Source organism: Chelon labrosus, assembly GCF_963514085.1.
Source record: "Chelon labrosus genome assembly, chromosome: 8".
NCBI lineage: Eukaryota > Metazoa > Chordata > Actinopteri > Mugiliformes > Mugilidae > Chelon > Chelon labrosus.
In genome coordinates, this window is record NC_140358.1 from 15,687,621 (window position 1) to 15,709,406 (window position 21,786).

Sequence of the window (21,786 nt, forward strand, 5' to 3'; positions counted from 1 at the left end):
AGTAGTTTAAGAATACACACCGAACAGGCATAACATTATGACCACCTTGTTAATATTGTGTAGGTCTCCCTTGTGCCTCTAAAACAGTTGCGACTCATGAGAGACTGGACTCGGGCCATTTGAGGGTGTCCTGTGGAGGGGTCCTTTATGTCCTATGGGTTGAGGGGGAGGGGCCTCCGTGGATCATCCCACAGATACTTGATCAGTTTCGGATCTAGTGAATTTAGAGCCCAGGTCAACACCTTGTGCTGTTTTTCATGTTTTTTTTTTTAAGTTGTTCCTAAACCGTTTTTGTGTGTGTGCCTGTGTCAGGCTGCATCCTGCTGGAGATAGCTGCTGCCGACAAGGAGTGTCATTGGTGGGTGGTACATGTCTAAATAACATCAACACGAATGCCAGGTCCAAAAGTTTCTCAATAGAACATTGCATTGTCACAAGATGGTCATTCACTTCACCTTTACCTGGTCATAATGTTATGCCTTATCTGTGTAAACCTCCAAAGCAGAATATGAGCTGATATAAGGGTCCTATTCTAATGTGTAGCCCATCTTTAAGTGGGTTATTTATTCCAAATCTGAACATTCCTAAATGCCTGCTTTATATAAGTTGTTGCAGATGGATTTGTATTGTATTATTAATTCTCCCTTACAAAAATGAAACATCGATTCCGTTATCTTTCTTCATAGAAAACCTGAACACATAATACGGAAAATGTAACTGCTTTGCCTTTTGCAGATAGAGGACTGTCAGCAATCCTTCCAGACAACTCTCGACTATTTGATGAAATATACAACATTAAAGCCCAGCTCTAAGTCATGGGTGCCATACCTGAGAGCCAAGTTTCTGTTTCACTCCAAAACAAAGTATTGGACACTAACAGAAGAAGTACTGTGATTTTATTCTGATATTGGGGGGGACAGTAGTGCTGGCTGTTACGCCAGTGTCAGTTATATCTGTAATGGTATCCTTTTCATTTCTCTGTGCTGAGGATCCAGAGCTATGACTTACCTGTTCACATGGTAAAAGCTAAATTCATTCAACTTAAAGTCAGACTTATGTTGTGAGAAGAATTGTCTAAAGCCTTTAGCCTTGATGACTCCAGTGGGTTTATTTTTTGCATTCATCACAAGCACCAAGTAGGTACCGTCGTGCCTAACTGTAACACAGACCAGTGAGAACCCTATGTTGATGACTCTTGTAATTAGAAAGACAAAGTTAAGACAATAACAATGTAAGATGCCCTCATGATGACAGTTTGGTCAGGTGGAAATTCTCACCGTTTTTCTTATGCTCCAAACATTTAAAAAAGGCCCAAAAATGTAAACAATGTTAAGAGAAACAACAACAGAAACATAACAGCACCAGACACAGATAAACATATCAACAGAAGTATAAAGAGACTGAGTGGATCAGTCGTTGAGCCTTAGCACCAGCACACATCCCCGCTGTCAGTCCAGCCGTCTGGAGATGAGAAGGCCATGTTGTACCAAAGTGAAGGCGGCGTTGCATTCAAGTAGGTACCAAAATATTGAACTCTTTCAGTTTTTTTGAATGTCTAATGAAGGAGCAGATGGACCGAGTCACTTGTCATCGTCCTCCACCCTCCCCCACTCCTCCAAGTCCTCCCCCTCCACCTCTCCATCATCAGCATCTTCGTCCACGTAATCGTCCCACGTGTCGTACACATCCCCTCCCTCGTCCTCCTCTTCATCGTCGTCTTCCCCCTGCAGGTCGCCCCCGTACAGCGGCTCATCCTCCTCGTCCTCCACAATCTCCATCTCCTCCATTTCGTTCTCTTCCTCTTCCTCGTCTGCTTCTTCGTCGTCGTCGTCGTCGTCATCGTCCTCCACCTCCTCCATGTGTAGTAACCCGCACACCTCCCCGTCCTCCACCTCTCCTTCCTCCCTCTCGTCTTTGGAAGAAGCAGGAGTGGAACTGAACGTTTTCCCGTCGGCTGCGTCCGGGGGGTAGGACCTGCTGGAGGGGACGAAGCTCGAGGTAGCTGTCTTTGTGTTGATGTAGAGACGAGGAGGCGGCGCCGGGCTGGATGCTGCAGCCTGGCCGGAAGAGGAAGAGACGGAAGACGCGGAAGAAGAAGAGGAAGAAGAAGCGGCTCTTCTGGAGTTGGAGATGTGCGCGGGAGCGACGGGCACGCCAACAGCCCCGGGCCTCATGGAGGTCATGCTGGGCACGTATTCACGTATCTCGCCCGGCTCCAGCGGGTCGGGCCCGCAGGGGTCGTGTTCACTGCAGGATAACTTGCCGTCCAGCTTGGAGATGAAGAGCATACCTTCCCGATGCTCTTTACAGTAGGAGCTGGGACACATCTCACAGAACGAAGCTGCCTCTTTGCCACAAACATCACACTGATGCCACGGACACTCCCATCGCCCTGGAGACAAGATCATTGGGATTAGACTAAGTAGAGCACCTTTACTGTTACAGTACTGGCCCAAACTCCACCTCTACTTGCCTGCAGGCCTCTTGGCCAGGTTGAGGCAGTCGGCGTGATAGACCTTCGGACAGCCCGGCTTCTTACAGGAAACTATCTGCCCACCATCACCACAGCTGAAGCACTCGTCTTCCCTCTCCTTTGTTACTTGCTGCTTGGTCTTCTTCTTCATCGGGACCTTCCTTCCTCTCCCTTCCTTCAGTTTCATTTTCTCAGCAGATGGCTGGTTCTACACGACAACAGGAAGCAAGAACACTTACAAGACAGCCCTTCTTTTAAAACTCAAATTTAGTGTAGGCTGGTCAGACGATCATCTAAGATAGATCACCTTCGGTCGAACACCCAGGAAACCACTGCAGTTGGGTGATCCACATTTACAGGCAGTCTTCCCATTGCCGAGACACTCCAGGTTGTAGTTGAAGGTCAGCTCCACCCCTGATGTCCCGGTTTAATAAAGCGTGAGATGAAATTTAGATCCTACACAATATGAAACACTGAAATCAGATGAAGACTGTCAAGACTCAAACCTTGCGGGATGTCCTGTAGAGCAAACAGGCCCACTCTGGTGTCCCCGTTCACAGTCCACTTCTGTGTCTCGCAGTTCGGCTGGCAGCTGTGGTTCATGAAGCGGGCTTGGTTCCCTTTGGGCCCGGCATCGATGATCCGGTCCTGGGGTGAAAAGAAATCACAAGCTGGTTTGTAAGAATCATCTGATCCGTGCTATAAATGAAGCCTGTCGCTAAGGCCGCGCTTGAGGGTGTCTGTCTCATTATTACCTTGTCCAGTGTAAGCATGTAGAAGTTACAGATGTCACTCTCCTGAGCGCGTCTGATCCTGGCTCGACATTCTTCCTCGTCTATCACCTCTCCCACATATTCACTCACGAAAGCTCCCTGAGCAAAAAACAGTTGATGGAAAAAGAGGAATAAGCTAAATGCGCATACAAAAGCCCTTTGGTTTCATTTGTTTTTCCTCCCGACCGACCTTCTTTATGTCCGAAACGCCGCGTAAACCCCAGCCACGGGACAATGTCCTGAAAATCTCCACGGGTGTGTACTGGCGCTTTGTGAAAGCCTGGTTCTGACACCGCTCCCCTGCCGCGCACACCTGAGGGTGGCACTCATACATCAGCATGCGATTAATGCACTCCGAGTCGATGCCGCACGGGCTCTCGTCCGACGCCTTGCAGTTACAGCGGGGGATCTCTGACAAATCCGCTGTGATGATCTGCACCTTCCCAATAGGCCGGTTTACCTAGGAGACAGAGACATTGCCATGATTTATACGGTACATCTCAGTGAGTTGGTTTTAAGTCCGGTTAGATGGGTACCTTAATGTGCCTGTATGGAGGAGGTTTCTTGTCGTTCTTTCTGTCTTCCTGAAGCTGCTTCATCTCCTTCTCAGCCTGGAGCTCTCTGAACCGCTCCGCTGCTTCGTTCAGGGCTATTTAAAACAGACATGACCCTTACTGAGACTTGTGAACACAAACAAGCTGAGGGATTCTTTTTTTTTGGTGACCACATACCCTTTTTATACACCGCATCTGCACCCTTGCCCATTTTCTCTATGTTGTGGGTGTCACCCTCCATATAGGGGAAGACTCTGGCCTGGTACGTCCACACAAAATCTTTGGAGCCAAAGAACTGCACCGGGAACTCCCCCACCTCGTGTTTCATCCTCAAGATGTTGTTGGGCACATCTTTGGCCAGACAGACTTCAGCAGGCCACCACCTGAAGAGAAATATAAATACGGGTCGTTCAGCTGGTGCAGCCCTGTGGCACTGTGCATGTGTGCGGGAAAGGCAGCGTCGCACCCTCACCTGTAACGCCCCCATTTGACCCACAGTATGTCCTTAATGCGAGGCTTCTTTCCAGCTCTGCAGTCGTTGCAGTACCAAGTACCCTGAGGCATTTCCATATTCAAACACTCCCGATGGAAAGCAGCAGGACAGGATTCGCAGCACAGCAGACTGCCCCCTAAAAACACCCAAGTTAGTCATATAGTTTATTGACTGTCATTACAATCTGTGTACATTTATGAAGCATAACAGGCATAAATTAATTATCTATTTACTAGGAGAATGGTCGTCAATAGTGAGCCAAGTTAAGATTGCGAAACCGATGCTGAAAATGAAGACATTAAGGATGCACCGAGCTACCTTCGTGTATTCAAATGAACTCAGCCGCATCATCAATGTCAACAGCAATGGCATCCAACTGTGAACGTGCCGATTTAACACTCAAGTTTTGGCACATTCATGGAGAACAGCCTTGTCTTTACGGCTGCTGGGTTTCAGAGTCAGATGTCAGTGGAGGTAAAACAACTGCTGCATTTCTCAATATATTTTAAAAGCAGGAACATTTAAGTCACAGGTGTCAAACATACGGCCCGGGGGCCAAAAGCGGCCCACCAAAGGGCCTAATCTGGGCCATGGGATGAATTTGCAAAGTGCAAAAATTACATTGAAATTGCACTTTTTCTTAAAAAATGTACAGTTGTTCCTTATATGTAAAGACTTTCATAGCGTACTTGTACTTCTTTGCACTAAAACAAAGGGAAACATTTGGAGTTGTCATTTTTTGTAGGTTAATACGCTACTGTGTTAGCGGTCCGGCTCCCTTGAGATCATACTGGGCTGTATTTGGCCCCTGAACTAAAATGAGTTTTACATCCCCTATTTAAGCGGAAAACAAGATGGACAATTATGCCGAATCATGATGACAGTTTGGCAAAAGGTGCAGGAGCGCAGTCAGAGGTAATTGAGAAGTCTGGGTGCTGAACCGATTATAACGCCCGTATGTGATTCTCAGTATGTCCACACTCACCTTCAGAGCAGACGAAGCACCAGCTAACGTTGATGTGTTCGTGGTTCTTGCAGCCTTTGCGGGCAGTGAAGTGGTTCGGACAGAGGAAACTATTGTTGGCCAGCACCAAGCTGCCCGCTGCCATGCAGTTGTCGTTGGCATGGTAGGCCACAGGACAGCGCACGCATCGAGCCAACCGACCTACGGACAGATATACGGGAGGAAAGGCAGCTTGATCCATGCACATCTGGACTTTTAACTGAAGTTTTGTAACATTAGCAACCCTTCACGGAGCACTTTAAACACACCTTGTGTCGATTTCACCTTCATTATCATAATTTCATGAGATTATAAGAAGAGATGATAGAACAAAGCACAAGAAAGCAATCGTGTACATGTGCCAACTCATGCTTTTCCAGAACTACAGCCAGAGGTTAATGGAGCCATATCACAGCCAAAATCCAACGAAACACACCGTTGGTGTAACAGGTGCTGTTTCAAAAATATTTCAAGAACAAATGATCTTAGGCTACTTTATGTCTAATGACCATGAGCAAAGATGCCAGAGCTTTCTTGTTGTTTTTTTGGCACCATATCTTTCTCTGCTTACACGAACACAGTGAGTCATTCATAAAAGAAAAAAGCTTAATCACCACCACAAAACCAGATATCTCCATGCATGAAACAGAAAGCCATTAAATAATGGGTTCAAATGAGGCCGCGGATGCTTTTCACTCAAAATAAAAAGCAAGCCTGCATTGTTAAGCAACACAAAGCCCCTCTGAGGTCAATGATCGTCAAATTAGAAACAAAGAGATCCAGCTGTTGGTGCTCGATCTCCCGAGAATTGTCATACGCTGACAGCAAGCTCAGCAAAAGCAACTCGGATCCAAGACTTTGAACACTACAAGATGGCATTAGTGAAGACACACTGCAGCTAAAGAGGTATAATGTAGTTAAGACTGCTGTATACTGTATATCAAGTGGCCTTTGAAGCATAAAGCATCATTTTAATGTACCAGGAAATATGACTTTACTTCAAGGCCAATTACTTTGCTGTAACAGCATCCACAAATCAGACAATAATATTATTTGTAGCCATTAAGATTATGGAAGCACATTTCTGCCAGTGCGATGAAAAACAGGATGCCACAAGGCATTATAATAAAGAAATTAAATAATGATTTAAATCTTGTATCAAGCGATGTTGGGTAATTATTTCAAGACCGTTTCTCATATAAATGACATCCAGAATGTTTATTTGTTTCATCGTGGAGGCAGAAAGGGATTTCCATATCTGCTGAACTGCGTGGACGATTTCCAACACGCGGTTTGTGGCAGGGATCTCACCTTTAGAGCTGCAGACGTTGTGAGGGTTGGCGATGTGGCAGGACAGACACACGTGCAGGGAGCAGCGGAAGCCTTTGTTATGCATCTGCGTGGTCACGTTCTTCGCTATGCAGTCAGCGTGGTAGAACTTCCCACACAGTGGTATCATGCAGCGCTTCACATCATCACCGGACTTCTTACACACGAAGCATGAGTGAAGACCTGAGAGGTTGATAAAAAAAAAAATAAAAAAATGTACATTTAAATTCTGGCTTTACTCAGTCACGTCAGGACATTTTATTTCTCATAAGTGACAGACTCCTCTCAGACACAGCGTGCACCCACCAGTTTTGCATTCGGGGCAGAGGAATTTTCCTTTGGGGGCCACCGACAGCCCAATGCATTGAGGGTGAAAGGCTCCATAACAGTGGCCGTCACACACCAGCAGGTCTCCCGTCCTCTCGCACACCTGCATAAACACACACAGTGAAACACCCGCTAATGATTTACCTGTCACAAAGGAAGTGTCACAAACCAAGCAAAAACAATATATATATATATATATATATATATATATATATATTTATATATCTAACAGACTGTCTCACCTGGCACACATTCTCCTTCAAGTATGTAGCTCCTATTTTCCCTTTCACATCCACTTGGGAAGAGAGGCCGTCGTTCAACCCAACTTGTAGCACCTGCAGAGAGGAATGTCATCTGCCGTCACTGAAGCATAGCATGACACCCATGGATCCAAAGATACTGATTATTTCCGTATTAACGGGCTAGCTGAACAACACGCTACCTCGGGTTTGGGAGTTAGTGTTCCAGTGTGTGCATTTGGTTTCTCCTCCGTGCTACAGGCCTCCATCTCAACCTCCTGCTTGGGGGTCTCGGATATTTGCGGGCTGGGAGATCTGCTCTTTGAGTGCTTGCTTGCAGCGGCAGCAGAAGCAGCAGCAGCAGCAGCAGGGGCAGATGATGGGCCGGGTCCAGGCTTCTCTTTCCTCGCAGATGCACACTATCCAATACGAGATTTGGTTGAGTTAATTTTAGCACGATGGTGTTTGATGGGAAACAATGATAGAGACAAGAGTTTTCTTTTGATGTACCTGATTTCTCTTGACTAACACCTTCACCTCTGACGTAACTCCACCTGGCTGGTTTTGCTCCTGGAGGACAAACAAACATACATTCAACATCTTCAAGGCTAGCAGAGAATGTTAACTGAAATATCTCCCAACGTACCTTCTTCTTCGAAGAAGCAGCAGAGACTTCTTCTATGGTACATTCCAGCACCCTGTGCGACAGCTTTCTCGGCCTCTTTCTATCACGAGGCAATAACTCTGCGTCTAAAATAAAAATAATTCAACAATGAATTATCTTCTCAAAGATAAAAAAAAAAAAAAAAAAAAAGCCTCGAAGTCAAAACAAATGCGATACTGCAATTAAAAATACTGTAAAAAGACACCGGTTTACCACATTCAGGAGGTAGATCAGTTTCTTCTGCGGTTTCTTCCGCTGCCTCTGTGTCAAAGCAGGGTTGTGTTGTGACTGGAGATAGAGATGGCGGTACGGGAGAAAGCTCGTCCTGGGATGGACTCCGTTCCGGCTCTGGCGGGGCCTCGGCAGGCTCTTCAGATGACGAGGTTGAGGTAAGAATCTCTGGTGTGGCGCCGAGATCATGGAGTGCTGCTATCCCTGAAGTCTGCTGCAAAGACACATGACAACAAAGCACAGCTGAAGTGCATCAAATATGTCGTTTTTATTTGAACACACGGAATGAGTTCCCCAGTCTACTGTGGAAGAGTTTATAAAGCTGCTGTTTGTTTCTACAATATTTTTACAAAACCGTTGACCATAAATGAAGGAACACATCTGTGCGTACAGACGGAATCTGAATGACGTTATCATTGTGGTGGTACTTATACCAGTTATTCCCTAGAATTAATAAATTAGGGCAATTTTCTTCACACATGATTGATTTTTATTTCATTTTCGGAGGAGACACGTTTTATGTGTTAAAATTAGGACAACTGAGACGATACAATGTGTGTCTTTTAAGGCGGGATCTGAAATATGTTGTCTGAATGTAAAGGCATATGAGTATATACACAATATGTAAACAATATAGAGGAATATATTCAAAGTATCCCTGGAAACACGTTATATTCTGTGGGCTACAGACAACCTGGACCTTATTTCTGGCATAAAATACGATGCCAGGGTGTCATTTGGAGTCGTTCGGAAGATATTTAGATCCAGCGGAGCGCCCCGTATATCCATATAGTGGGAGTGAATGGGGCACCGAAACGCAGCCTCTACATAACGCAGTATCTGCCGCGAAACTCGTTCATTTCACCAATATTTTGTTATGATATGCTAGTGCTATTCCCCGGTGAGTCAGATAATGCGTTACTTAGAGGCTGCATTTCGGTGCCCCAGTCACTCCCACTATATGGATATATGCGGCGCTCCGCTGGATCTAAATATCTTTCGAACAAATGACACAAAAGTTATATGGGTGAGTAAATGATAGTATTTTATGCCAGAAATAAGGTCCAGGTTGTAAAAAACAGTAGTTCCCCTTTAACACTCCAAGGGGCTCATAGAACACTTTGCTTAATTAACATTAAAAAAACGTTTTAAATTACAATCTTATTGAAAAGCTGAAAAAAAACAAAAAAACATTCAGCAGTCAAGAAGGTGTCCAATAAGCAGAGGTGTGGAACAGAGTTAGTCTGGAAGCCAGTTCAACTTCACCACACACACAACTGTTCTGCGGTGGAAATGTTCTGATAAGAACCGAGTTTGGCTAAGTCGGGCTATAAAAGAGTATAAAAGCCAAGTGATAGACTACATGATAAGCTCAAATAAACACAGGCCAAGCCGAAAGTAGCAGATAAACGGTTATATTACGTAGACAAATATTGGCTAACAGGTCAATAAATATTGGTGGATTGACTGATTGTAATGATGCAAGTGATGGAAATAGTTTTTAGTAGGGTTAAAATATTTAACCACTGTGCCGTAAATGGAATAGATGAATGGCTGAAACATCCAGGTTCTGCCTCGACATGAGTAGTCTGCCATGCTGCTCCAAAACACTGACTGATTTCAAAAGTGGTTTGAATCCAAGTTTAATTAACACATTTGGAACGTGACAGGTGGTAACGAGGGGCGCCAGAGATCATCTGACAGGAAGAGTGTGTCTGGTAGAGAATCACTGCTACAGTCAGAGCGCACACACACACACCGCTTTAATGTTTGTGAGATACTTTTCATGTCAAGTTATATACACCGCAGCTGAGCACTTTCCTTTGTTCTGTGAAGGAACTGAAACATAAAGCTCTTACCATTTTGGAAGATTCTGAGTTGTGTTTCTTTGATCTCTTTTTTGGAGCAAATATTTGTTCATACTCCTCAGGTGACTCCAGGAGCCTTTTAGTCGGTTTCCGCATGCGCTTGTTCTCCAAGTTTCCTGTAGAAAAAAAAAAATAAATAAATAAAAACTTGTCACTTTCTTACTCATTTCACCGTCTCAACGCATAAAGACCAAGCAGCAGCAGCAGCTGTGTACGTCTTACCGGCCGTGCTGCTTGCGTCCGAGAGGTGCGAGTCATTCTCCGCATGCTTCTCGACCCCCAGATCGAGATCCGGCGATGCTCCCGCGGCGCTCGCCCCAACGGACAAACCAATCGAAACGTCACCCTTGTTCTCGGCGGCCCCCTCTACCAACTGCCAGCGCTTCTTTGGAGCCACTGTGGTTTCGGAGTTCTTATCGAGGTAGCTGGTGGAAGGATGAGCGGCGACAAGAGGGTCAGCCAAGTCGGCGTGGCCGCTGACAAACTCCCTGCCGTAAGCCATGTCGGTCAGGTCCGAAGAAAGGCCAGGTATGCTGAGTTTCAGTTTGGCGGGCAGTCTTTGTTTTCTACGCTGTTTGTCTGAGATTCCAGTCTGAGAGTGAACGGGAAAGTCTTCATAATGGTAGGTGTCAGCTCTCATGATAGGTTTAGTCCTCATCCTGGTTTTACCTGCTGTCTTATGGGATACTCTAGATTTCCCTGGCTGGCCGTTTTCTAGTTTGACCCCACGAGTTAAACCAACGCTATCCCCAGATGTAGGGATCACCAGAGGTTCTTCCTTGATTAGGACGGGTGATGGTGGGAGCGCCAGGGGTTTGCCTTCCTTTTCTCTGGTATCATGCATGTCTTTTAGGAGCATCAGGAAAGTACTAAATTTATAATTGGAATCAGGCCGAAATGCTGTCACATCAGAGTCACTGCTGTCCTCCTTCACAAGAGACTTGAACATTAGTTCCTTGACATCCTGAAAAGTGTCCAGTGAAGACAGAGATAAGGATGGGGAGGTGGTTGATTGATCCGACACAGTGCTTTCTGTCTTGATCTTAACAGGTTGCAAAGTGAGTTCACTCGAGTCGACACACTTAGACGTAATCAATGAGCCATTACGAATTAGTTTCTTATCGAGCTTCCTCGCACGTCTTTTTGGGGAGCTGTGATTCACAGAAGACGACGCATTGTTGGGGAATTCCCAGTCAGAAGACATTTCAGCTTTGTAGGGAGCATTAGTAGGTGTATCATCAAGACAATCAGCAGCAGCGGCTTCTGGTGAAATTTGGCTTGTGGCCAGTGCATCTTTGAGATCGGTCTCTTCCTCTGCTTTCAGAGCCCTCGTCATCAGACGACTGCTGGCAGGAAGATCCACAGAGTGCTTTTCACTTGAACTGAATGAGAGTTCAACACAGCTGCCCAAACTCTGACCAGAAGTTGCATTTTTAGATGACAGCGTATTTCGAAAAATGCTTGAGGAATAACCTAAGTCTGTACATTGGTTCATCTTTTCCGAACACTTTTTTGCTTTAGTCGGAGCCTGCTGTTTTCTGGTCAGTCTGTCCATATCCTGTATTGGAGACACAGCTGTGCGTTTAGGTCGATGCAGCATTGGAACTGAATCCAGGTCAGCATACGGTGAGTCCTTTGGCTCGTCTTTCAGTGCATGCGTTGTTGTATGAAACTGGCCCGAGGCGTTCGTGACGGCAGATGATTCCTTCGCTCCACCACCAACTATATGACCAAATATGTCTGACAAACACTTCTTCTTCTTTTTGCAAGTTTTACTCTTACTGCCTTGAAGTGGAGAGTTTTTGGTGAGATGGTGCTCATTTCCATTGGGGGCCACGCGGGGTGATGTGGGTCTGCTGGAATCCACAGAGACGGAGGGAGCCTCCTGTGGCTTTTGAGCAGGGAGTGGGCTGGGTAAACGCTCCTCTCCATGGATGGATGCTGAAAGAACACTTTCACTTTTCCTTTGTCGACTGGGCAGCAGGTACTCCGCTTCTGTCACACTGACTTTCCACGCAGTCAGCAAACTTTTGGGTATCTGCCAAGAAAAGTATCAATATTGAGATGAATGTTCACAGAAAGTAAATACAAGACGTTCATCATTCATTTCATGACTTTACCGTGTACTTGTAGTCTTTCTCCTTCTGCTTCCCTCTCCGTCTGAGCACAGGAAGATCCTCAAACTGTTGGCCTCCTTCAAAAGCAAGAATGGCATTCCCTGGGACCCAGGCGCGTTCTGTTATCTCCCCAAACGTCTCCAGGAAATACATCCGACAAGGTCGGGGACTTGGAACTGGAGCAAAATAAAAGAAAGTCACTTCAGGTATTCCCTGTGGTTGGTGTAGACATGCCAGGTAAAGGCCAAGTTGTGGGAAATAATCTGATTATAAAATCAATATTCAAATAAACCTTACCTTTCATCTTAGTGTGAATGCTCTGATCTGGGTCACAGGTGACTTGGCAGGGCCACCAGGGCCGTCTGTTGAACTTTGCCCACACCAAGTCCCCTTCTAAGTATTTGACTGCAGGAAGAGGCTTTTTCTTTGGGCTGTTGGACTAATGAGGACAATGAAAACACTTTAGTATCTGATGCAGAAAACTGTGGAAGTGTGTCGAAACAACTCAAAATCCATTTCATGTTTGAACTGACATTCTAAGTAATAACATATCCACAGACAACACTGTTATGAACGTGAACTGTCTGTACGGTTGGCATCATGTTTGAACGGTCATCTGCTGTTTTATGTTCAAACTTTAAAACCTTTGCACTCTGAAAGATTATACAGGCGCACTTACAGGTAGCTCAGGTGAATGGGAACATTACGCTTAATTATCACTTAAAGCGTTAGGTTTCTCAATATATAAACCCAAAATAACCTTGGTTGTACAGGAGTTTGAAAAAGTATCCCAGATGTTTCAGACTCACATTAGAGTTGGTGCCAGCTGGTGAGATAAGTCCAGGATCAACAGGAGAGGTAAGTTCACCATCACTGTCCGACTCCTCACCCACACTCCACCCATCTCTCATAGTGATTTCTGGCAGTGCACTGGGGCTTAGTGTCGGGTTGAGTTCTGATATTGTTTTTGACATCAGATTAAAGACTGTAGGCTTGTATGTTCTTTTATCCGCCCCCGAGTTCTTACACTCAGTAACAGTTCGGTCCTGACTCAGTTTTGGGGGGTGGTGAAAAGGTGCAACGTCCTCGCTGCTGTCGAGCTCCCCCTCTTCATCCTCCTCCTTAATGTCGCTGCTGTCAAACAGCGTGGACTCGAAATGCAGGTAGCCATTGGGGATGGGGGAACAGCGCTCGAAGCTGTCGGGACTGCAAGGGGAGAAGCCGTTCCTGCTCACGTCCTGCAGAGTCTCAAAGGGCTCAATGTCATCGTTGACTGGAGAGGGAGGCAGCTGGACTGACGGCGCCTCAAACTCATCGTCGTCACTGATTGGGCTCGCGCAAGGCAAGTTGCTCCGAGGACGCAGGTCCCTCTCTAGGTCGGGTTTGCCGACGGCGGGGTCCTGCTGTCTCCTCAGCGGGCTGTAGCAGTGAGATCGCTCAGGTGGACTGTAACCCAGCAAAGCAGGTTGTTTGAGGTTGCAGGACTGCTGGTCTGAGCCGCGCTTCACAATGCCACACTGGTTTCCATAGGAAGTGCTCACAAGGCCATTGTGGGGCCTCAGCTCTGACTGACTTGAGCCAAACACTGAGCTTACCCTAAGACCTGGTCTGTATGACTGATTCATGTTGTCATGTCAATATCCTATCAGGTCAAAAAAGAAAAAAAAAAAAAAAAAAAAAGAGGTAGTGTTAGACAGGGGAAATGTGCCATTTAAGTTTCTGACAAAATATAACATGTGGGGTTTATTTAGACTTGTACAAAAATCAGAAAGCATGAAGACAGACGCACTAATACATTTCAGAAATAGGGCAGCGATCATATCCAGTCAAACAGAAAACATATGAAGGAGCATACCAGCCGAGGACTGCGCGCACACTCACACACACACACCAATAAGCCGACATTGCACGGCCTCCATTCTAGAGGCCAGTCGGACGGCACAAGGCAAAACACACAACACAACCGTATTCCATTCACAAACTATTAGAAAAAAGAAAAAAGAAAAGCGCCGCTTTGTCTTGACGGCTGTGGGTCATGGCGATCGCTGGCTAGTACAGTCAACGGAGGAGGCTGTAGTAGAGGTGGTGACACTGAGCCATCACAGAAACAGTGAGTGGCTCACACAAACAAGCTACGGCCGCACACCGACATAGGAAGCTACTATTAACTCCCACACACACAAAAAAAAGGGGGCTGATCGGCACTAAGTTCACAATTCCCCCCAACAACACGTGGAATAACGCGACAAACTCACCATTTGGAGGTCGGTCACCGTGAAACCAACAGCGGGTCTTTGATAGTGTGGCACAAAGCGAGTGTTTTTCTCGGTTTGTGAAGGCAGGTCTGCACAATCCCAGCTGCAGCAGCACTAGTAGTAGGCCAAGGCACAGCTCTCATTCTCGGCACTTCATCGCCTGATCAGCGGCGGCCCTCTGAAAAAAAAAAAACTGTCACACTGAATACAAAATAACCAGTAGAGCTCCTTTACGCTGCAACATCTTACAGCGACGAAATTCAGTGTGCCACAGCCGGTCCCCTTAACAGCCACAGCGGCTTATTTACTACATGATTTTTGCCTGCTGTCGAAGTGCCCCCGGTAATGTTAAAACAAGCCCAGGCTGACTGTGTTGGTGAGCAGCAACCAATCGGCACCGCTACCCAACCCCCCGTCTGCAGAGGGCCGTGACACTCACCCTCCTAACACACGCGCACACTTACAAGCACGCACGCACACAGGCAGACGTGTACGCGTGCGCGCGCGTCCAGGTGAAGTTTCTAATTGTCACTGGGTTTTTTTTTTTGTTTTTGTGTTTTTTTTAAATAATAACAGCTTTATACACAAGTGAGCGTGTGGCCAGATTTGGACATTTGCGCCGTTCCTGCGCGTTTGTCTTTTATAATTTCGCGTCACCAAAAAGCGTTCGGCGTGTGTGTCAAAAGGGTCGCAGAGGGTGAATCGACAAAACAAAACGATTTCAGTGCGCCCGTAACAACCACACGGCCTTTCCGGTCAAACCGAACTCCGTGCGCCATGTTGCCTTTCCACTGAGACATGAGGAAGAAACAGGCCGCCAGGCGCTCAGGAAAATGAGATAAAGAGGGGGTGAGTCAGTGTGGCTGCGAGCGCGGAGCAACTCGGGGTTTACCTCGAATAAATAAAAAAATAAAACAATAAAAAAAAAAAAAAAAAAAAAGCAGAGGCCGTCCTCCTGCTCACACCGTGCGCGCCTGGTAAAGCCGGACAGAAACACGTCCATAAACGCGCAAACTTATGAGAGCACAATGGGCTCGCTGCGGCGGGCCGGTCCCTTTAGATCAAACAAAGACCATCCTGTTACACGTCGAGTGACAGCAGAGCAACTTACTTCTCTGTGCTGTATTTTTTATTTTTTTTTCACATAAACTACATGGTTGACGTTGTTTCTGTTGACCTCAGTGCGGTTACATTTCTCAAACGTTTCTGGTGAATGATCATGTGGAAAGAATATTTACGAGGCGTCTGCCCTGTTACATCAGCTGCATAGCGTTTACACTGAAACTTATTTCCCTTTCCAAAAATAAAAAAATCACATCAGCGTGACGGCACGTCCAAAAACTGACACCATAAATAGCGTGTCCGCGCGCTGTCGTTTCATTTAAGGTGTAAATAAAGGTATTATTACAAGGTGATCAGAGCTATCTGGGGACACAGGCCCCCTTGCGTCTACAGGGAGAATTACACGCTTTCGATTTGGCAGGAAATTGTGTGACAAAGACGATTCCTTTTCTTTTATTTTGGTTTCACAAACAGCACATGAGCATTTATTACATAATCCACAAAGCATTTTTTTTTTCTCATTTTCATGAAGTTCTATTTCGTTTCTAGTGATCAGTATAACAACATACATGTAAATATGGAAGTGCAGGTGGGATGGAAACAGCTCGTTACGCTACGTGAGCAAAACCTGTATTTACAAAGAGCAGGAAAAAGCAAATGCTGTCAAACGGATGTTATACATTGAGTTTTAACAGTTCAGGCTAATTAAAAATAAAAATAAAATGTCTCGCTGTGTTCCCATAAGACAAAAATAACACATGTTGGACAATACATAAAAGACGACTACACATTGACACACTTAGCTCAGGAGAAAGATGACTTGATTGAATGATTGTACTAAAACGTTTATGAGTGTAGAAAATGTCACAAGACCTCAGCTATAGAAATAGAGTAAGAGAACAACTCAGGGACAAAATGATTACTGGGGAAAAAAGAGAACTCTCCTGTGACGAACCACAAACTGATACGTACTTTTTTTTTCCTATAATGATTTCTGTGAGTAATGTATATATGCATGCATCTCTGTCAAAGTGGAACAACGTACTTCAGTCATTTGTAATGAGATGAGGAAAGTGACTAACACTAAGTTAAAAAGAAAAAAGTTCTTTATACCAACATCTGAGAAATGGTTTCCTTGGCGTCCTTGTTCTCATGCAACCATGTGTTGTTGTTTTTTTTTTTTTTTTTCAAACACCGTACAGAACTATTCGCTGCTTTCATCCACTTTGCCACCGGGCTCACAGAGGTCTCTTTTCTCCATCATGGTGTATGGAAACGGTGGAACATCACAGCTAGTGAAGTCCAGTTTCTTGGGAACACTGCAGTTGCTAAAGTCAAGTTTCTTGTTGGCGTCGCAGCTGAAATCCAGCTTCTTGAACCGAGCCACACTCTTGATGCTGCCGGGCGGCCTGCCGGGGCTGACCTTATAGCCCGCCGCTTTGGTGGTTCCGAGTGGCCTCCCCGGGCTGGTTTTGAACCCAGCTGCTCTAGTTGTCCCAAGTGGACGCCCGGTACTTGTGCGGTACCCAGCTGACTTTGTGGTCCCAGACGGCCTCCCTCTCCGGCCCGATTTCACTATGCCCTTCTTCTTCTTAGAGCCGTCGGGCCCTTGGGCCTCGGTGCCTCTGATTCTCACTGTCTGTGGCTGGAAGTCGTTCTGGGAGTCCTGCAACTGGCACGCCATGGCTTTGTGCATCCCCTGTGGCAAAGGGGCAAGGCCGGCGAGGGACAGTTGCAGACCAGGGTTAGTCGCAGAGGGGTAGAATTTGTTTGACTGTGTGCTACATAAATCAAAGTGTCCGCCTGGATGACAGTCGTCTCCCAGTCCACTCATGCAGTAGTCACTGCTGCTGCTGGTCACTTGATGCATCATTTTCTGTTGGGGTGCACAGAAATATAAATATTAGGTAGAAGTGCCACTTGTACACTCACAAACATGAACCCAAAGAGGCATTTATAGTAGCTTACTTTTGGAGCAAACAGGCCGTTTAGCGTTAAACACAAAAGGTGCCAAGAAAAAGTGGATTGAACACATTTATAGTGTGCAAAAAGTGCGGCATGCGTAAAGACAAATGTAAATCGGAACTGCTGGAAAATGCTTAACAATATTAAGAACGTAAAACGAACAGTTCGTACCTCATTTGTTGTTGGATTTTGGGCAGGAAAGGGTTAATTTCGAATCGTAGTCATTTCCCTTCCTTGACAGCCGCAACATCTTTGTGAAGGCGCTGCACAGACTACGCCCTGCCGTCCCTGAGTATTGTCTCGAAGCGGCACTGGGATTTCTGCTGCTCGGTTAATCCTTTACGCAGAGGTTTAGATGAGAGTGGCAGCCATTTTCGGCCGGAAAAATAAATTAATAAAACAGTATGCGCCCACCACGCATGCGCAAACGAGCTTCCAGGAAACGTAGAAGCATTTCAGCGTGACGCAATGTGGCTTCTCAAAAATACGACCACACAAAGAAGGGTCCCGCCAGCGAAGCGTGGACTTCTGATTATAAAGTCACCACAATATAATATTTGTCAACACTGCAGCAACTTTAAATTTATAAATTAGTTTAGATTAGTAACTACTAATAATGGTGAACTGACAAAAGAAAATCTGGGTGTATAGGAGTGACAACAATCATCAATGACACAGATCATTCTCCATTTTTTGTAGTTTTTATTAACACTTACATGAACTTAAGTAAAGACACTGCATTTATGGAGCAACCACAGTGCTAGAACAAGTAGCAATGTACATTTATGAGCGTTTCCCCCGATGGTCGTCTTTAAGTCCACAGGACTTAAGTTTCCTTCATCAGCTTGGTCAGCTTCTGGATCTTTGTTTTGGTGGACATGTCCACATACTTGTCCCCGATACTGACGATCATGCCACCCAGGATTGACGGATCTGACTGTAAGGAAAGATTTAAATTTTTATTCACCATTCTGGCACCGAACTGATTTGGATCACAACTGATTACAATACAATTAATAACAATTGTACATTGGATATTTATAGGTTTGTGGGATCGTTCATTAAAACAGTACCTTTGTTTCCAGCTTGATCGTTTCCCCCTTCTGCAGAAAGCCGTTCAGAGCCACTTTCAGGTCAGAAAGATTAGTTGCATCCAAAGGCTGAAATGGAGAAAGTCATTGGTTGATTGTACAGTACATCTACAGTAATAACACTGCTTATGAGGCGACCAGTTTCAAAAAGTAGGAAGTTCAAAGAGGAAGTGTCTATCCCCCCATTTTATACCTGAGCAGTAGTGACGGAGCAGATGACCTCTTTACGGTGTGCACTCATCATCTTGCCAAAAGCGGTGATTACATCCCCAGTTAGAGGGAGACGACCGTTGTCGGACAAAACATCTGACAAAGAAGAAAGATATGTTTGAGCGAGACTGACCAATTTTTATGTTTCTCTGCTTCAACAACAGACAGCGTTGACCGAGTGAAGAAAACAATAAACACTGTATTATGCCAGTTCAAAGTCAAAAGATATTGTCAATGGTTTTATTCAACTGAACCTACAATATAGTTTTATCAATTAAACATAAAATTTAGAAATAAACCCTCCAACGTTTACCGACAATGGTACATTTACACAGTGTTGACTACAGCATTTGTTTGCTAATGCAACTGTGAGCAAAGTCAAGTAAAACCTATTTTCTTGACTAAACTTCAGAAGGTAGTATTCTTTACTACGTGACAAAAGGTTTAGTGTAAACCACAGTGTGTTCAAGTTTGCAGAAAACATTTAAATTTAAAGGAAACACTGCGTGATTATGTTAATTATGAGAATTAACTTAACATTAACATTAATTTTAAACTGTGAACAATTCGCAGGACAACAATAAAGTGCTTGCATTGTATCTGGTGTGTGTTGGTGGACTTGCAGCCAGTCTTTTTATTATTCATCCTGCTGATACCTCTCAGGGAAATGTTGAAAAGGAAGGCTTAAACTTATTTTAATGTATGAACACTACACACACACACACACATTAACAGAACCTACTTGGATTTTAAGATAATGACATGCTAAGATAAGCCAAACACGCCAAAATTTAGCAGCAATGGGAACACTTCGCCCAGGTTAGAGATGACTCACTGATGAGGTTGATGGTGATGGGTGAAACCTTTGCCTTTGCAAGAGCATCACTGAAGGCCTTTTGCTTGAGGCTCCGCTTTACATGAGGATTCATTACAATGCTGGAAATCTTGGGGTCCTTGATCAGGGTCTGAAAAGCAAGATGGCACACGGCAAAAAAAAACAACTTAAGTTACATACTAGACGAAAGGCAGCTTAGGCTGCAACTGCTACAACATTTAGTACTGATCAAATTATTATCCCAATGCATCATTCTACTGACAGTACATATGTAGCGCGATTTACCATGCAAATATCCTTATTTATTTTATGCAGACACTAAAGAAGCTGGACGGATAAACCAAGTGTAATAAGATCTACAATAAAGATGAATGTCTTTGTTAATCATCATTTCATAGCAAGTGTATGTATACGAATTCCTGTGTTTTCTAATTTCATTCTCGTTCTATTGTTTATCTTAAAGTGGCTCAATAAATCTTATCCATTTACAAATTACACAAATACATGCACATTGACTTGGGATAAAATACACCATGCATGCTTAAAAGAAAACACTGTTCTCTATCATACACACAATGAAACTGTGAGTTATTGTTGGACTTACAGAAACTTTCCCCAGCTCCTGCTCCACTTGGTCCAGTTTGTTCTGCTTGCTGGCAGCTGAGAACAGAGCAGTGGCATAACGGCCCTCCACCCCATAGACCTGGATGGGAGGCTGGAGAGACATATGCACGGAGACAAACTGAATCAAATGAACCAAACACTGAATGAATTCTGTCACTATTCTGTTAAACATTGCTGCGCCGCACAGCTTCACGTCATTTACCTTCATCAGTTTTGATGCAGGTCTGATCACAGACGAGCTGAACTGGCGGACCTAGAAAATAAAAGATATGCACCGTGTAAACACACAGATAACAGCATTTCAGATGATGAACAGTCGGCACGGTTTGTGCCGTTTACGTCTAAGACAGTTAGCTTGTAGGCTAACACGTTAGCAGTCATTCAAGTGCAAAGCCTCGCGTTAATATTTTGGACGTTTAGCTTTACCTCCTGGACACCGCAACGAAGAACATGAGTAAAACGTGCTTTTAAGATGGGAAAATGCCGAAAAGATCCATTACAAAATTACTGAAAACATTAAAAATGTTTCAATGTCTTACCTGCTGTCCTAGCATGTGTGCTGCCATTTTCTCCTACAGCTGTCTAGAGTAGAACGACCGACTGCGCATGTGTACTTGAGAGGAAAGCGCTTGTCTGTGGGTAATGTAGTTTTTTGCAGTTTACACGGGAAGGTTATCTGAAATGGACTACAAATATTTTAAATGCACTAAAAGTTCGTGTTACGTTCAGTCTCACTGGTTGACTATTATGTCATAAACTTGTTAAAAAGAACAATTGTATTTTTAAACAATTATAAGACTAGTTCACTAAGATACAGAATGATTATATTATATTATATTATATTATATTATATTAAAATATATTATATTACATCCTGCAACATTTAAAGGCTGCTATGCATAACCGCACTAGTAGCCTAAATCCTGTTAATATAAATTACAGAAGGCCATTTAAACACTTTACGCACATTATTCTGATTAATTCTATTAGTTTCATTTTATTTATATAGGTCTGGTAAATTAATTTATATAGACTTAGGTGTGTATGTGTACGTTGTCACCTTATACAAACATTTAAATCTTACATTTTATATTATATTCCCCCATAATGTCTAAAAACACCAATAAACAACATAGACACAACGTGTCAAAGTGCCAAAAATGACCAATTATGTAGACAGGGTTTTCTCCAAAGCTGCAACCTTCAGGGAAAATTCCTGGAATGTTTTCTAGAACCTTTAGAGAACCTTGGGGGAATAATTCCTTGGCGTTTTCTGTTTCTGCAGCCTTGTTACAGCTGGTAAAACTTGTTCATGGAGTCATTATAGGACGTTCATTAAAAGGTTATTTTTTGCAGAGCCCGTTCTCTGAAGGTCTCCTAAAGGTTAATGGCAATTTAACTTGTGAATAACCGTCACTCAGAAAGCGCAACAGCAAGCCAGAGCGTATAAAAATAAAAACAGATCCACTATCAATGCAACGTCATCTCCCTTCTATACGCGATGCCGCAGCCTTTAATGTGATTTATTGATCAGCTTCGTCGTGAACCAGAGTCGGCAGCATTTCAGAGCCTCTGTGATCGTATCTTCCGTGACACCATAATTTCTGTCTACTTTTGTCGCCACCAAGCCGCAGGGACGCACTGTGGCGCGTTCGTTTTCGTGCAGCGCACAG

The 21,786-nt window shown here is 44.5% G+C and overlaps 1 protein-coding gene and 1 pseudogene across 2 annotated transcripts; both read right to left on the reverse strand.

The window, feature by feature from the left end:
* Positions 1–867: 867 nt before the first annotated feature.
* Positions 868–14,824, reverse strand: nsd1a (nuclear receptor binding SET domain protein 1a). The gene is made up of 23 exons (XM_084550049.1): positions 14,327–14,824; positions 12,881–13,713; positions 12,369–12,510; positions 12,075–12,247; positions 10,177–11,992; positions 9,946–10,070; positions 8,069–8,300; positions 7,838–7,941; positions 7,702–7,761; positions 7,395–7,610; positions 7,195–7,287; positions 6,932–7,055; positions 6,608–6,808; positions 5,279–5,458; positions 4,273–4,429; positions 3,978–4,183; positions 3,783–3,895; positions 3,437–3,706; positions 3,229–3,345; positions 2,980–3,121; positions 2,781–2,887; positions 2,474–2,681; positions 868–2,392 (listed from the first exon to the last, which is right to left on the reverse strand). Exons 2-23 carry the CDS (start codon positions 13,694–13,696, stop codon positions 1,581–1,583), a joined length of 6,414 nt encoding a protein of 2,137 aa, XP_084406175.1. The 5' UTR covers positions 13,697–13,713; positions 14,327–14,824; the 3' UTR covers positions 868–1,580.
* Positions 14,825–15,825: 1,001 nt separating this feature from the next.
* On the reverse strand, positions 15,826–20,692 carry LOC311492317 (annotated as a pseudogene). Its single transcript, XR_014699953.1, has 8 exons — positions 20,653–20,692; positions 20,316–20,366; positions 20,094–20,204; positions 19,490–19,619; positions 18,638–18,750; positions 18,427–18,513; positions 18,244–18,290; positions 15,826–17,264 (listed from the first exon to the last, which is right to left on the reverse strand). The product of XR_014699953.1 is annotated as an uncharacterized misc_RNA (transcript).
* Positions 20,693–21,786: the final 1,094 nt, after the last annotated feature.